The sequence below is a fragment of the Parasteatoda tepidariorum genome, chromosome 1 (assembly GCF_043381705.1).
Source record: "Parasteatoda tepidariorum isolate YZ-2023 chromosome 1, CAS_Ptep_4.0, whole genome shotgun sequence".
Lineage (NCBI taxonomy): Eukaryota > Metazoa > Arthropoda > Arachnida > Araneae > Theridiidae > Parasteatoda > Parasteatoda tepidariorum.
Window position 1 is genome coordinate 9,048,484 of NC_092204.1, and position 15,620 is coordinate 9,064,103.

General features: G+C 32.1%; 1 protein-coding gene and 7 non-coding genes across 8 annotated transcripts in view; 1 reads left to right on the forward strand and 7 right to left on the reverse strand.

Moving 5' to 3' along the window:
• Positions 1-15,620, forward strand: part of LOC107444320 (cell adhesion molecule Dscam1-like) — a 159,371-nt gene that overhangs the window by 119,272 nt on the left and 24,479 nt on the right. The window contains exons 17-18 of the mRNA XM_071177538.1: positions 8,021-8,258; positions 14,612-14,710. Of these exons, the coding sequence (XP_071033639.1) occupies positions 8,021-8,258; positions 14,612-14,710 (337 nt within the window). The remainder of the gene's footprint in view (positions 1-8,020; positions 8,259-14,611; positions 14,711-15,620) is intronic.
• On the reverse strand, positions 66-137 carry TRNAP-UGG (transfer RNA proline (anticodon UGG)). Its single transcript has one exon. It is a non-coding gene; the product is annotated as a tRNA-Pro (tRNA).
• On the reverse strand, positions 269-340 carry TRNAP-UGG (transfer RNA proline (anticodon UGG)). The gene has a single exon. It is a non-coding gene; the product is annotated as a tRNA-Pro (tRNA).
• On the reverse strand, positions 471-543 carry TRNAP-UGG (transfer RNA proline (anticodon UGG)). Its single transcript has one exon. It is a non-coding gene; the product is annotated as a tRNA-Pro (tRNA).
• Positions 879-950, reverse strand: TRNAP-UGG (transfer RNA proline (anticodon UGG)). Its single transcript has one exon. It is a non-coding gene; the product is annotated as a tRNA-Pro (tRNA).
• On the reverse strand, positions 1,285-1,356 carry TRNAP-UGG (transfer RNA proline (anticodon UGG)). Its single transcript has one exon. It is a non-coding gene; the product is annotated as a tRNA-Pro (tRNA).
• TRNAP-UGG (transfer RNA proline (anticodon UGG)) lies at positions 1,708-1,779 on the reverse strand. The gene has a single exon. It is a non-coding gene; the product is annotated as a tRNA-Pro (tRNA).
• TRNAP-UGG (transfer RNA proline (anticodon UGG)) lies at positions 1,912-1,983 on the reverse strand. Its single transcript has one exon. It is a non-coding gene; the product is annotated as a tRNA-Pro (tRNA).

A 15,620-nucleotide genomic window follows, 5' to 3' on the forward strand; every position in this document is an offset into this window, starting at 1 on the left:
TGTTTTTATAGTAATCTGTGATAGAAGTTTAAAAAATATGTACCAAATGCGTTGGGTATAAAAACGGGCCCAGCCGGGATTTGAACCCGGGACCTCTCGCACCCAATGCGAGAATCATACCCCTAGACCACCGAGCCACACAAAGCTCATAATTTTAAATGCATTACGCTTTCACTTAAACTTCATTTACTTTTTTTCTGTTCTGTTTTTATAGTAATCTGTGATAGAAGTAAACAAAATATGTATCAAATGCGTTGGGTATAAAAATGGGCCCTGCCGGGATTTGAACCCGGGACCTCTCGCACCCAAAGCGAGAATCATACCCCTAGACCACCGAGCCACACAAAGCTGATAATTTTAAATGCATTACGTTTTCACTTAAACTTCATTTACTTTTTTTCTGTTCTGTTTTTATAGTAATCTGTGATAGAAGTTAAAAAAATATGTATCAAATGAGTTGGGTATAAAAACGGGCCCGGCCGGGATTTGAACCCGGGACCTCTCGCACCCAAAGCGAGAATCATACCCCTAGACCACCGAGTCACACAAAGCTGATACTTTTAAATGCATTACGTTTTAACGAAATTTTCATTTACTTATTTTCTGTTCTGTTTCTTATAGTAATCTGTGACAAAAGTTAACAAAATATGTATCAAATGCGTTGGGTACAAAAACGGGACCGGCCGGGATTTGAACCCGGGACCTCTCGCACCGAAAGCGAGAAGAATAACCCTAGACCACAGAGCCACACAAAGCTGATAATTTTAAATGCATTAAGTTTTCACGAAAACTTCATTCATTTTTTTTCTGTTCTGTTTTTTATAGTAATCTGTGATAAAGTTAATAAAATCTGTATCAAATGCGTTGGGTATAAAAACGGACCCGGCCGGGATTTGAACCCGGGACCTCTCGCACCCAAAGCGAGAATCATACCCCTAGACCACCGAGCCACACAAAGCAGATAATTTTAAATGCATTACGTTTTCACTTAAACTTCATTTACTTTTTTTCTGTTCTGTTTTTATAGTAATCTGTGATAGAAGTTAAAAAAATATGTAACAAATGCGTTGGGTATAAAAATGGGCCATGCCGGGATTTGAACCCGGGATCTCTCGCACCCAATGCGAGAATCATACCCCTAGACCACCGAGCCACACAAAGCTGATAATTTTAAATGCATTACGTTTTCACTTAAACTTCATTTATTTTTTTTCTGTTCTGTTTTTATAGTAATCTGTGATAGAAATTAAAAAAATATGTATCAAATGCGTTGGGTATAAAAACGGGCCCGGCCGGGATTTGAACCCGGGACCTCTCGCACCCAAAGCGAGAATCATACCCCTAGACCACCGAGCCACACAAAGCNCCGAGTCACACAAAGCTGATACTTTTAAATGCATTACGTTTTAACGAAATTTTCATTTACTTTTTTTCTGTTCTGTTTCTTATAGTAATCTGTGACAAAAGTTGACAAAATATGTATCAAATGCGTTGGGTATAAAAACGGGACCGGCCGGGATTTGAACCCGGGACCTCTCGCACCGAAAGCGAGAAGAATACCCCTAGATCACAGAGCCACACAAAGCTGATAATTTTAAATGCATTAAGTTTTCACGAAAACTTCATTCATTTTTTTCTGTTCTGTTTTTTATAGTAATCTGTGATAAAGTTAATAAAATATGTATCAAATGCGTTGGGTATAAAAACGGGCCCGGCCGGGATTTGAACTCGGGACCTCTCGCACCCAAAGCGAGAATCATACCCCTAGACCACCGAGCCACACAAAGCAGATAATTTTAAATGCATTACGTTTTCACTTAATCTTCATTTACTTTTTTTCTGTTCTGTTTTTATAGTAATCTGTGATAGAAGTTAAAAAAAATATGTACCAAATGCGTTGGGTATGAAAACGGGCCCGGCCGGGATTTGAACCCGGGACCTCTCGCACCCAAAGCGAGAATCATACCCCTTGACCACCGAGCCACACAAAGCTGATAATTTTAAATGCATTACGTTTTAACGAAAACTTCATTTACTTTTTTTCTGTTCTGTTTCTTATAGTAATCTGTGATAAAGTTAACAAAATATGTATCAAATGCGTTGGGTATGAAAACGGGCCCGGCAGGGATTTGAACCTGGGACCTCTCGCAGCCAAAGCGAGAATCATACCCCTAGACCACCGAGCCACACAAAGCTGATAATTTTAAATGCATTTCGTTTTCACTTAAACTTCATTAACTTTTTTTCTGTTCTGTTTTTATAGTAATCTGTGACAGAAGTTAAAAAAATATGTACCAAATGCGTTGGGTATAAAAACGGGCCCTGAAGGGATTTGAACCCGGGACCTCTCTTTTTCATAGCTCGAATCATACCCCCAGACCACCGAGCCACACAAAGCTGATAATTTTAAATGCATTACGTTTTCACGAAAACTTCATTTACTTTTTATCTGTTCTGTTTTTATAGTAATCTGTGATAGAAGTTAAAAACATATGTACCAAATGCGTTGGGTATAAGAACGGGCCCGGCCGAGATTTGAACCCGGGACCTCTCGCACCCAAAGCGAGAATCATACCCCTAGACCAACGAGCCACACAAAGCAGATAATTTTAAATGCATTACGTTTTCACTTAAACTTCATTTACTTTTTTTCTGTTCTGTTTCTATAGTAATCTGTGATAGAAGTTAAAAAAAATATGTATCAAATTCGTTGGGTATAAAACGGGCCCGGCCGGGATTTGAACCCGGGACCTCTCTTTCTCATAGCTCGTATCATACCCCCAGACCACCGAGCCACACAAAGCTGATAATTTTAAATGCATTATGTTGTCACGAAAGCTTCATTTACTTTTTTTCTGTTCTGTTTCTTATAGTAATCTGTGATAAAAGTTAACAAAATATGTATCAAATGTGTTGGGTATAAAAACGGGCGCGGCCGGGATTTAAACCCTGGACCTCTCGCTCCCAAAGCGAGAATCATGCCCCTTGACCACCGAGCCACACAAATCTGAAAATTTTAAATGCATTACATTTTCACTTAAACTTCATTTACTTTTTTTCTGTTCTGTTTTTATAGTAATCTGTGATAGAACTTAAAAAAATATGTATCAAATGCGTTGGGTATAAAAACGGGCCCGGCCGGGATTTGAACCCGGGACCTCTCGCACCCAAAGCTAGAATCATACCCCTAGACCACCGAGGCACACAAAGCTGATACTTTTTAATGCATTACGTTTTCACGAAAATTTCATTTACTATTTTTCTGTTCTGTTTTTTATACTAATCAGTGATAAAAGTTAACAAAATATGTATCAAATGCGTTGGGTATAAAAAAGGGCCCGGCCGGGATTTGAACACGGGACCACTCGCACCGAAATCGAGAATCATACCCCTAGACCACCGAGCCACACAAAGCTGATAATTTTAAATGCATTACGTTTTCACTTAAACTTCATTTACTTTTTTTCAGTTCTGTTTTTATAGTAATCTGTGATTGAAGTTAAAAAAATATGTATCAAATGCGTTGGGTATAAAAAAGGGCCCTGCCGGGATTTAAACCCTGAACCTCTCGCTCCCAAAGCGAGAATCAAACCCCTTGACCTAAGAGCCACACAAAGCTGATACTTTTAAATGCATTACATTTTTACGAAAACTTCATTTATTTTTTTCTTGTCTGTTTTTTATAGTAATCTGTGATAAAAGTTAACAAAATATGTATCATATACGTTGGGTATAAAAACGGGTAGGGCCTGGATATTAACCCGGGACCTCTCGCACCCAAAGCGAGAATCATTCCCCCAGACCAAAGTGCCACACAAAGCTGATAATTTTAAACGCATTACGTTTTCACGAAAACTTCATTTACTTTTTTTCTGTTCTGATTTTTATAGTAATATGTGATGAAATTTAGCAAAATATGTATCAAATGCGTTGGGTACAAAAACGGGCCCTACCGGGATTTGAACCCGGGACCTCTCGCACTAATAGCGAGAATCATACCCCTAGACCTCCGAGCCACACAAAGCTGATAATTTTAAATGCATTACATTTTCACGAAAACTTCATTTATTTTTTTTCTGTTCTGTTTATTATAGTAATCTGTGATAGAAGTTAACAAGATATGTATCAAATACGTTGGGTATAAAAACGGGCCCGTCCGGGATTTGAACCCGGGAACTCTCGCACCCAAAGCGAGAATCATACCCCTAGAACCCCGAGCCACGTAAATCATAGAATTTACTTAAAAATATTGACTCAAAAAGCACCTGTAGTCGTTATATAGGTCACTTGAAATGTCAAACCAGTTTTCTTCATTTTAAGTGCATTACGTTTAAACGAAAACTTTTTTTCTGTTATTTCATATCATCAAATCAGACAGATTGATTATCGATTTATTTTATATTTCTCAGAATAAGATTGCTAAGTTGAGTCGTATTAACAGATTATTTAGTATTTTTTTATTTTTATCAAGAACTCTATCATTACAGGAAATAGAACTTTTCACCCAGTTATATAAATTTTTATAAGTGCTGCGAATTTGTTTCAGTAATTCATTAATGTTAGGTTTATCTTTCTATATCTTCTACGCTTATTATGAAACTAGATTAACATGAAAAATTTAAAAGCCACAATTTGGGGAAAATTCAAAGCCTTTCAGATTCAGTTTTTAAACATTCAAAAATTTTCTCCTTTTGGGATTACTGAAATTTACATCTTTGGATTTCGAAAATTGGATTTCGGGTAGCTCCGCTCTCATGAATGTTGGGTATCACCGCCCAATTTTATTTTGTCGATAAATGCACGGTTGCAAAGATTATTATTTTATTGCTTCACATTTGAATGTTATATGCATTTTTAACCACAAATTTTGTTGACATTAAATGATTGTTATTAAATGATAGAATTATCTAAAAGTATATAAATATGTAATAAATAAAATAATTTTGTGATAAAAGTGATAAATGAGGTATATCTATTGTCAATTCATTGGTCACTTTCATTTACATCTGAAAAAACAGTCAAAAAACATAATTTTTGTAAATAATTTTTGTAACTGGGCGGGGCTACCCAATACTTTTTGAAAAGAACTGAAAAGCATGTTTTCTTAAATTTCTATTTTTTTAAGTAAAACTATCCTTTTTTGGTTTATTCATTTTTGTATTATTTAATTAGATGGTAAAACAATAGAAAGATACAAAAATATTGATTAGTACTCAATATTATACAGAAATATAAGCAATACTCCTTAAGTGGGCGGGGCTACCCGACTCTCCCCTACTTTAAGCTAGTTCATCAAAAATGATTTCTAAAAAAAAATCTTAGTATCTTGATTAATAATTTTCGAGAATTACAATTAATTTTCCAAATTGAAATAAATAAAAAAAATTACATTAAAAATCTAAAAATGAAGGAAAGATACTTTTTTCGTCTATGAAAATCATAAGAATGACCATATTGTTATTGACACCAATAATGCTTAAATTTGGTTAAAGGTTTAAATTGATATAATAAAATAAATTTGTGTTAAAAATTATCTGAAATAATGAAATTTTCTCTATTAATTGGGAAAAAAAGTGCTTATTCCTCTTGGAGAACCATTAAAATGGACAAATTATGCCAATGATACCTTATTACTACTGATATTATAAAAATTCTATATATAGTTTTTAATCGGTTATAAAGATACTAACATTGATAACAAGACATCTAGTATAGGTACTGTGGGAATAGGTTTTGTACGACCCACTGTAAAGCCACCGAGAAAAGGTGATTAAGATAAGTTTTGACTGTCAGGATATGACCCTTTGCCAAATAATACTGAATATAGCAAATTTTTATTTTGATGAGATGAATTTCTCAGAAAACTGTACTAATAACGTGAAAATAAGTCAGGAAGAGAAAAAAATTTGCAATACATTTAAAAAAAATAATTTTTTTTTAGCTTAATTGTGTCGAAATAAGTCTTTAAGTTTTGTGCATAATTTTGTCCTGTAGATCAACGTTAACTACTTTTTTATTGTCACCCCGTTCGAGGAACGGGTATTCCACTTGTCAAGAATAAAATATCATTCTATAATAAGAGATAATTTTTTTTAATTTGTACCTCATACTTTAGAGCATGGTATGAAAACCATTTAATTGGCTAAATTTACTTCAAAGTTTTGTAATTTTTACAAAATGTGTGGTAATTAATTATGATTGTGAAAAGCAAAGTTTCCAGTAATCTGTCACCATATCAACGGAAAAAATACCAAACTAATTGTTTAAGTTTAGTTTGGCTTTACCAACCGAAATAAAATTTTTTTTTTACCAAATTTATCTTTTGCGTAGATTTATTACATTCATAAAATTTTAACATTTAACCTAAATATTCTTTTGAAAATTTCCCCTTAAATGCATATATTGTGGCATACGCAGGCAATGTAAACCATTAATCTTCTTTTTTTTACATTTTTCTACAAGTATGAAAGTATTATACATTACAAAAAGAGCACTAAGCAATTTTTGTCACTGCTTAAGAAAATTATACTAACGCTGAAGCCGAAATCATAGGATTAAGTACGCTTTTATTTATTCTGATATTGATTGAACTTGAGTTTTCAGCTTAAGAACTTAGAACATTTTATAATCTTTCATTATAAGCCTCTTAATATTTTGAAACTTTCCATGAGATCAACAGAAGTCAAAGTACTTTATTTTTAACGCACACATAATGCATTTTTTTCTTTCAGCTACATTGTAAAACTTTCTTAGAAAAAAAATACTTCACCTTTATTTAAAATATAAATAATCTAAATTAACACATTCTCTAAGCTGACAAAAGATTAACTATTAAGCGTAAGTTTCATATTATTCTTATCTTTTTGTCCACTTCAAAACATTACTTTCAATTCTTTTAGAGAATTTTTTTTTGAACTTGTAGATTAGCGTTAATGCCATTAAAAATACATGCATTATATTATATTAATACTAATTTTATTAATTAGAGTTAAACCGAATAAAGTTTGTAGGACAGAAAAAAACTATTTTTTTTAAATATTTTGTCTAATATCTAGGAATAGTATGATTTATTGTGTTTGACTTAGTGTGCGTAATGCGTAGCTAATTTTTGACTGTATAAAATATATATATATATATATATATAAAAACAGCTTATTTTTTGATGATTAGGAAGTAAATATTAAGCCAATCAGTACTCAAAAAAGATTTAAATTTTAGTTTAGCTCGTAATTGTGCATAATGGTGATGATTTGTCCGAGGAACCATAATCTTAGACTTTCAAACCAAATTCAAGTGATAAAGTTTCCTATAAATCAGAGATGAATATATCGTTCGTTATTTCTACATTTAAGTACTTGTTGGTGTACAATCATTTTTATATCACTTATATGTCTTAAAACGCATATTTTATCATGTTAAGGCGATGAATCAGAGATTATAAAATTTTTTACTTAAAATTAATAGTATATATAAATTATGGGTACAAATGTTAAAAATAATATATACTTTATAATGATTGGAATTTATTTGCTTACTAAATTTTTTATGATCAGGTTTACTTTCTTTACAGATCAATTAAAATGAGCCCATTAACTTTCTTGAGTATAAAGGAACTGGATATGAAAATAAAATAAAAAAATTAAGTATTTGTCAAAATTATTCTCCCTTTCTTTGTCTTCCTTAAATTTTAACGATATGCATACTCGACGTATGTATATCGTTAAAATTTATTGCAGATAAAGAAAGGGAGAATAATTTTGACAAATATTTAAATTTTTGACATGTATTTTCATCGCGAAATATTAATTTTTTCCTAACATAAAAATGCTATTGAATATACACATCATGAAACTTTTATTTAGACCAAATACTTAACAAATGTATCCGTTTTTTTAACACATTGTTGAAAATGATTATTAATCGCCTTTGCTTTCTATAAATTAAAAAAAAACCTATATCAGTAGAAAAGAAAACATATTATTTTATTTTTGGACAAACATTCTCGAATTTTTTTTTTCAGCCACCAGACTTCACCTCTCAGTATGGTCAAGTCAAAGGATATTACGTTGGTTACAAGATTAAAGAATCTAAAGATAAATACGTTTACAAGACCCTAGAGGTCACAGACAATTTTCGAGAGGAAAGAATTCTGAGCAATCTACAGAGAAGCACCAAATATTTGATTCGAATCCAGGCATTTAACAGTAAAGGAGCAGGACCACCATCTGACGATGTAGAAGTTGAAACTTTGAAAGATGGTAAACATTTTTGTTTTATGCCCTGTAAAAACAATATCTCTCCGAATTTAATGCTTAGCAACCCCAAAAATTACGTGGATTAAGGAACACTTTATTTCAAATCAGCACGAAGTCGACGTTCCTAAAATATGTTGTTTAAGCTATAATGGAAAAGGCTTATACCAATCTCAAATGCTTTCTCATGATATATGAGTCGTAATCGCGAAAAGCGTGGTCTGAATATCGAATTGGGTACTTGGGTTTCAATAAGAAGAAGATCACGAGTACCGACGCTTGTGATCTATGACGTCAGCTAATCGTTTATAAACAAAATGGCTATGGTTATAGTTGAATTAATTTTCCCCACAGATGTTAGAATGTGCGTTAAGTGAAATTAATTAAATACAGCATCGTGCCGCACATCAAACCAGTTGCAATATAATTCTTTCTCGTTAATTACTTCTTCTTCTTGGGAACTACAGCCTATGACAGGCCAAGGCTGCCTCAATAAGTTTTTGCCATCTTGATCTATTCTGTGCCATGGCTTACCAGTTGACTATTCCTATTATCTTTAGGTCCCTTTCAACTGCGTTCAACCACCTTGTCGGTGGACGATCCCTTTTTCTTGTACCTTCTGGTTTAAAAAAGGTTACTTTTTTGCGGGGCTTTTATCATCGTATCTATAAAGGTGTCCCAGCCATCGAATGTGATTGGCCTTAATAATATGAACTATGTGTGGTTATTTATACTTTTTATATAACTCATGATTGTAAAGGGTGCGCCATTTGTTATTCTCATAGACTGCTACAAATTACCTAGTTTAGATTTATTATTTGTTTATGTATTTTGTATGATAGGATATTTTGGGTACCTGGTAGCTTCGATACATAATTAGTTTGTTTATGTTCTTCATGGCTTCGAGCCTTAGCAAGAAATATATAGTGAAAGAATTGAAGTATTTGTGAATGAATATAGAATGTGTCACTTAAGAAAATTGATACTTGACAGGTTTAGCTTTCTTAAGATAGAATGAAACGAACAACTAATAAAAACATAATATCAAAAAATGGCTAGTTAAAGTTGGATTAAGTTTCTCCATGAAAGTTAGAATGTTAATTAACGTGAAGTTAATTAAAGAGACCACAGTATCGCACATCAAATCCAGTTGAAATATAATTCTTTCTCGTTTTTTACTTAATTTAGATTTATAATTTGTTTGTGTATTTTATTGTAAACGTGGTATTTTGGGTACATGGTAGCATTGATACATGATTAAATTGTTATGTTCTTCATGTCTTCGTGATTGTCTTAGTAAGAAATATATAGTGAAAGAATTGAAATCTTTGTGAATGAATATAGAAAGTGTCACTTAAGAAAATCGATACTTGACGGATTTGGCTTACTCGAAATAGACTGAAAAGAAGAATTTATAACGCAAATAAATATCACGTTTCAATAATCAATCACGATGATACCCGCATTACGTCACTTGCAGCCAGCCCATTATGTTGTTTACATTTGAGAACGAGTTACTTTCAAGTGTTTACTTCACATTCACGCTGTTATGCATCTATTGAATCAAAAGTTAATCTTTACGAAATGCATGCATGTTCTCAGTTGTGCAATTTGAGTAACTGTTTCTTGGAGTTTTTAAAATCTATGAACTGTGAATAGTTTTATAATATATAATTTCGATTCGTTTATGTTCTGTTAAGCCTAATTCCAATTCATTTTCATATTATCTCTATGTCATTCACGTGTTGGTTTGGTTTACAAGATAATGTCTGTATAAAAATCGGTGTGGTGTATCATGAATCATAACGTGAAAAAAACTTTACTGTATGGTATCTCATTTTTAGTGTAAATTTTAGTACTCAAAACCGAAAATAATGGCAGCTGCTTTACTTCAAAAGTAGTGTAAAAGAACATTCCTGGAGTTTCACTACAGCATTAGTAGTTAGTGTCTTACTAGTTATTTAATGTTGCCACCATTATTAGTGTAAAGATGCACTAGCATATTTTACAGTGTATTATATGATTACTAAAACATTATTTTAGAACAGAACATCTTAAATGTTCACTACGAACAAATCATACCTCTGGGACCTATCCAGTAGTTTCCTTGTCTTCTGGATTGGTTCAAAATTACAAGGATACGGAGTCATCAACTGTTTGCGCAATTTTTAACTAAACACTGTACTATTTTTTAACTAGCGAAACACTGACACACTTTTAAATTGACTGACAATTTAACTGACACACTGACAATTTTTAACTTAACACTGACACACTTTTGAAATTCCCTCAAAAATCAAAGAATTTACTGGTGGCAAAGCTAGCCGAAATTTTTCCGTTATCTCAAGAAAGTAATCTTTTCCCTTTTTAATGCAGATATTTTCCGTTTTACGAACTAATGTATCCAATTTTCATTACGGGTATTTTTCGTTGTACATATTTTGATATTTCCTGTTTTTATTACAGATATTTTTCGTTTTAGATATTTTGATATTTTCTGTTTTTATTACGGATATTTAAAACACAATCGGTAATTAATAAATAAATAATCAATGTATGAGGGATGGTTTAAAAGAAATAGTCTTCTTATTGTCATGTCCTATATATGATTGACTTAAGACAAGTACTCTGCTTGCGAGTGCGAACTAATTCTGAAAACAGGACGTTAATCTGTCTGTACTATCTTTCGAGTTCATAACTTTCTGCTTCACGTGTTTAGAAATCTATGCTTAGTAAATTCAATTTTCATAATCAATTATATATTTTCAATTTTTAGTAAATACCATTCAAGTTATTTATTAAAACTTATAAACATTTTTAAAAATAACCTTCTTCTTCGAATATTTATTTATTAATGACGAAACATATTTTAAAATTTAATGTGGAGAGTTTCTTAGTGATGCATGATTTTCGACTCATTATATCTTTATGCAGACTTTATTTACTCAATTAAATAACTGCGGGATTTATAAAATGTTTACATTTTAGCGTTGATTTAAGCTCATTTGGAAGGAAGTAAAACCCGTCTTATCATGATAGAGTTAGATTTATAACATTTACTTTTCCGCAGTATGATATATAAATATTTTATCATTTTCTGATACAAGAGACAAAATTTCGTACAAACTGAATATTTTAAGCGAAAACTAACAAACGCGAAGCTCAATATTGACGGAAATTAGCAAAGCCAAATAAAATAATAATATGAATATGTAAAGAAAGGTAGCATTAAAATGCATTTAAAAATTAGGAATCTTTCCCTAAATCATCAGTCTTTCTATGCCGTGTCATATTTAGAAGCTTTGGGAACATTCATGCTCGATTTCTGTAGCTTCCGATAAAGAATTGATATGTAAAGCTTACGTGGTACTTCATTGAAGAAATATTTGGATTTGAAATCACGAAAACTCTTTCAACTTCTTTTTACTTATTTTAATTTTCAACAAATATTTAGCTTTTTATTTATTTTATTTATACATTATGGAGACAGTAGTTATCGACAATGTCGACCTTCGTCTATGAAAAGGTACCCCTCCAGAGAATCGAGTTAACATGTTTTATATACTAGTGAATTGGAATTATATTTCTGTAGTGGTAGTTGCACTACAGTACTCCCCCACCAAAATTATATCTGTGATAGAATTCAATGAACGGATGCAACTAGTTGATTCATTGCTGCTTTGTGAGAAGCCGGGAGAGCTGTATTAAGATCACCGTACTTTTAAATGCTGATCGTGAGAGTTGTATTAAGTTCACGGTTGAGGTCGTTCCTATATTGCCATTAGCAGTCGAGTAAATACGTTGTACGCTATGTGTGATCAAAACTGAGTGGCAACAGCACGTGGAGGTGGATAACGTCGCTTTCACAAGTAGCAAGTGAACTGTTCAATGTAGACCATCCATGGAAGTAGACGTGTTCAAATCGTAGTGGGCGTTTCTGCCAAGGTAAACGTGTTCACATCACGTCCGGGCCACCAATGTAGGGAGAGTAGCTATCGATCTATGAAAAGATTCCCCTTCATAGAATTGAATTAACATGTCTTATATACTAGTGAATTGAAATTATATTTTTGTAGTGGTAGGTACACTACATGCATGACTTTTTCTAGAATGAATCGTCTATGAAATCGTTAATGAAGGTTCGAAAATTCAAGTTATAGTTTTCCTTTAAAATATTCTATGCTACCATCTACCATTCTTTTAAAATTCAAACGATTGTTATTGCAATTCAAGCTCTTATTTAAAAATAAGTAAAATTCCTATATTTTATGATTAACGCTTGTAGCAATCAAACATATTTATTCACTTATTTGGTAATTATTCAGATTCGGTTGTTTGATTCCCCCCCCCTTCCTGAAATTTCTCCTAATTTTACCTTTTATCTCTAGAATTTTTAAAAATTATCTGCATTTCAAATTAACATTCATAAATAGTTTTTCTTATGTCTAAATCTGCCGGAATCATCCAATTTAGAAATGTTTAGGGGAGACTTGTTTAATTTTCATTTGATCAAAAACCCGTTTTTGTCACATTAAATTAATGGAATAGTTTATTTTAGATTTACATAATATAATATTTCTAATATAATATGATAATTTCTAATGTATATTTCTATTTATATATAATATATTTCTAATATAATAAAGGAATCAATTTGATACCGGCTTAAGAAACACCGGTTCTGATATAATACCGGAATCATACCGGCTTATGAAACACCAGTTCCGGTATGATACTGTGTCCGGTATAATACCGGTTCTAGTATCACACCGGAACCGGAGTTTCATAAGCCGGTATAATTTTTTTATACCGGGATTTTTTTCCAATTAGGAACTAGATCATTCTTCTTCTTCTTCTTCTTCTTCATAAGCTCAACAGCCTTTCACAGGCCAAGGCTGACTCGCAGATTTTCCTCCATCTGGCCCTGTCCGGTGCGACGGCCCGCCATCGGTTGACTCCCAATAGCTTGAGGTCCTTTTCAACGTCATTATTATTATTTTTTTTTTTCGCCTTTTCAACTGAGTCGTTTTCTTCTTAATTATTTTAACAAAAATTAATATGAGTTTATTGTTTTTGAAAATCGAAATGCAAATACCCAAAATAGTTTTAAAAAACCTCTTAAAAATTTTACGTTTTCTTTACATAATGTGGAAGATATTTTCTTATAGTGATTCAGCATATCCTTTAATTATTTTATAAACATGTATTTCATAGTTATAATGCTAAGATTTTTTGTGCTTTTTTTAATTATTTACATTCTTTTATCGTCTATAAACTCAATTCTGGAGTCACTAACATAGACCTATAATGCGACTTTCAGGAGAACTCCTCCAGACACTCGTCTCGCGCTGTGGTGGGTACTATAGTTACGAGGAAAGGTCACTGCGAATAGGGGTGTGAGGTGAATAGTTTTGTCTTAATGTCGTCGCGAGTAAACCAATCGAAACCTTCTTTCCTCCATTTCACCCCCATTAGGAATATGCTCTCACTTGTTACCATAGCAGCAGACAGACCCAGACTTTAAGTCTGGAGGAGTTCTCCTCAAAGCCGAACTAAAGATATCTAATTTAATTGTTTCCCTTGAGTTTGTTTATTGTCTTTATTATATCCCAATTAAAAATAAATTCAGGAAATCTACAAAAAAAATGCAGTTTGAAGACTGTTGTGATTTCGCCAACTCCGCTACAGAATTTTTGAAGTGGTAACATTGCAAAATTACTGCAGTTTGTTAACTGCAGTAGTTTTGTAGTAGTACCAACCTCAAAATTTCTACAGTAAATATGAAGAAATATTAGTATTTAGTGGTGCCATCTATCGAGAGAGATAGGAAATACTATACTTTTTGTTCTGAAAAAAAAAAAGAAAGCAAGATTGAAGACATCAAAGACTTTCAATTTCACAACAATACAAAGTAACTGTAGTTTTTCTGCAGATTCATCAGAAAAATACTTCTGAAAAAATGACTGCATAATTACTTCAAATTTACTGCAGCTTAACCATGGATTTCAAGTTTCAGTTTTTTTTTTCAAATTTATGATTTTAAAGTGACCTTACTTAAAACTACAGTAATTTTGTACATAACAGCTAAAAGTTCTTTTTTTTAAAAATGAATTACTGATAAATCGCTTCACATTAGCTGCAAAATAACTGCAGTGTTTTTACAGTTAAGATTGCACTACAGAAACATCTGCACCTAGCTCTAGAAAAACTACAAAACTACTTATTTTCTGTAGAAAAACTGAGGTGCAATTTTTAGCTGGGATTGTATTATATTATATTGAATATTTTTAAAAGTAAAAAAAAAAATAGCCGGAATTTAAAAAGAAATATATTTATATATTTTTTCTTCTTATTCCCAGATCCTCCCAAACCACCAAGTTTAGAAATCTTAGGAGTGACGTCATCCTCTGTGACTTTGAAATGGAAAAGGGACGAGGCAAATACCATCCCAACCACAGGTATAAAGCTTCAGCAGAGGCAGAAGATCGAGAAAATAAATGTGTATCATATTTCTTCATTTTCACACTTCAAAGAATTCTCCAGAAAAAAAAATAAACCCCATTGGCTGCCGGAAATATATTGGCGTTCTAAAACCCAGATCCAAATAGTCACATTCATTTATTTGGGACATATTTTAGATGACTCCTTTGAGACTAATGTACTCTTTGCTCTGCGACTTTCACACAAATTTTTATGAAAATTCTAGTTTTATCGAAAAAAAAAGAACGATTTATATTCGCTTTAAAAGGTCTAGCGTATTATTTTCGAAAAATCATATATTGTTGTGTTAAGAGTATGTTTTTTTACACCCTGAAATTAATTGTCATTTAAATGTGGGTTAATTAAATTACTCATACTACTGGCAAAAAAACATCATGAAATATTTATAAAATAAATTGAGAAGAATTAAAAATAGGCTTAAAGGATATAATGCAGCATAATTATTGTGTGCATGTTACACTTAAATAAAATATGTTTTGCATTTACTCAAAATAAAAATATTACAGAATCTACAAAAAAGCATTACAAATCTAATATTTTTTAAAATTTATTTTCAAATTCGTAGTAATTACGTTTCAGAGAGTCTATGAATTTAAAGCTTATTTTGTGTTCAGTTGCTAATTTTCCGATATTTAAACGCTGTTTGAAGAGTTTATGACATATGATTCTCTTATTGCCAATGAGACGAAACTTGCAGAAAATAAAAGAGACAAAGTTTTTTCAGAAAAATTAAAATTGGTTGATGATGTAGGAGACGAAATATCTTTGCAAATATCTTTGAGTTAAAGATATGTATCATTTTCTTGCCTTTAAAATAACTTTAAAATAGTCAAAGTATCCATTGCATGCATCATTGCATTGCATTAA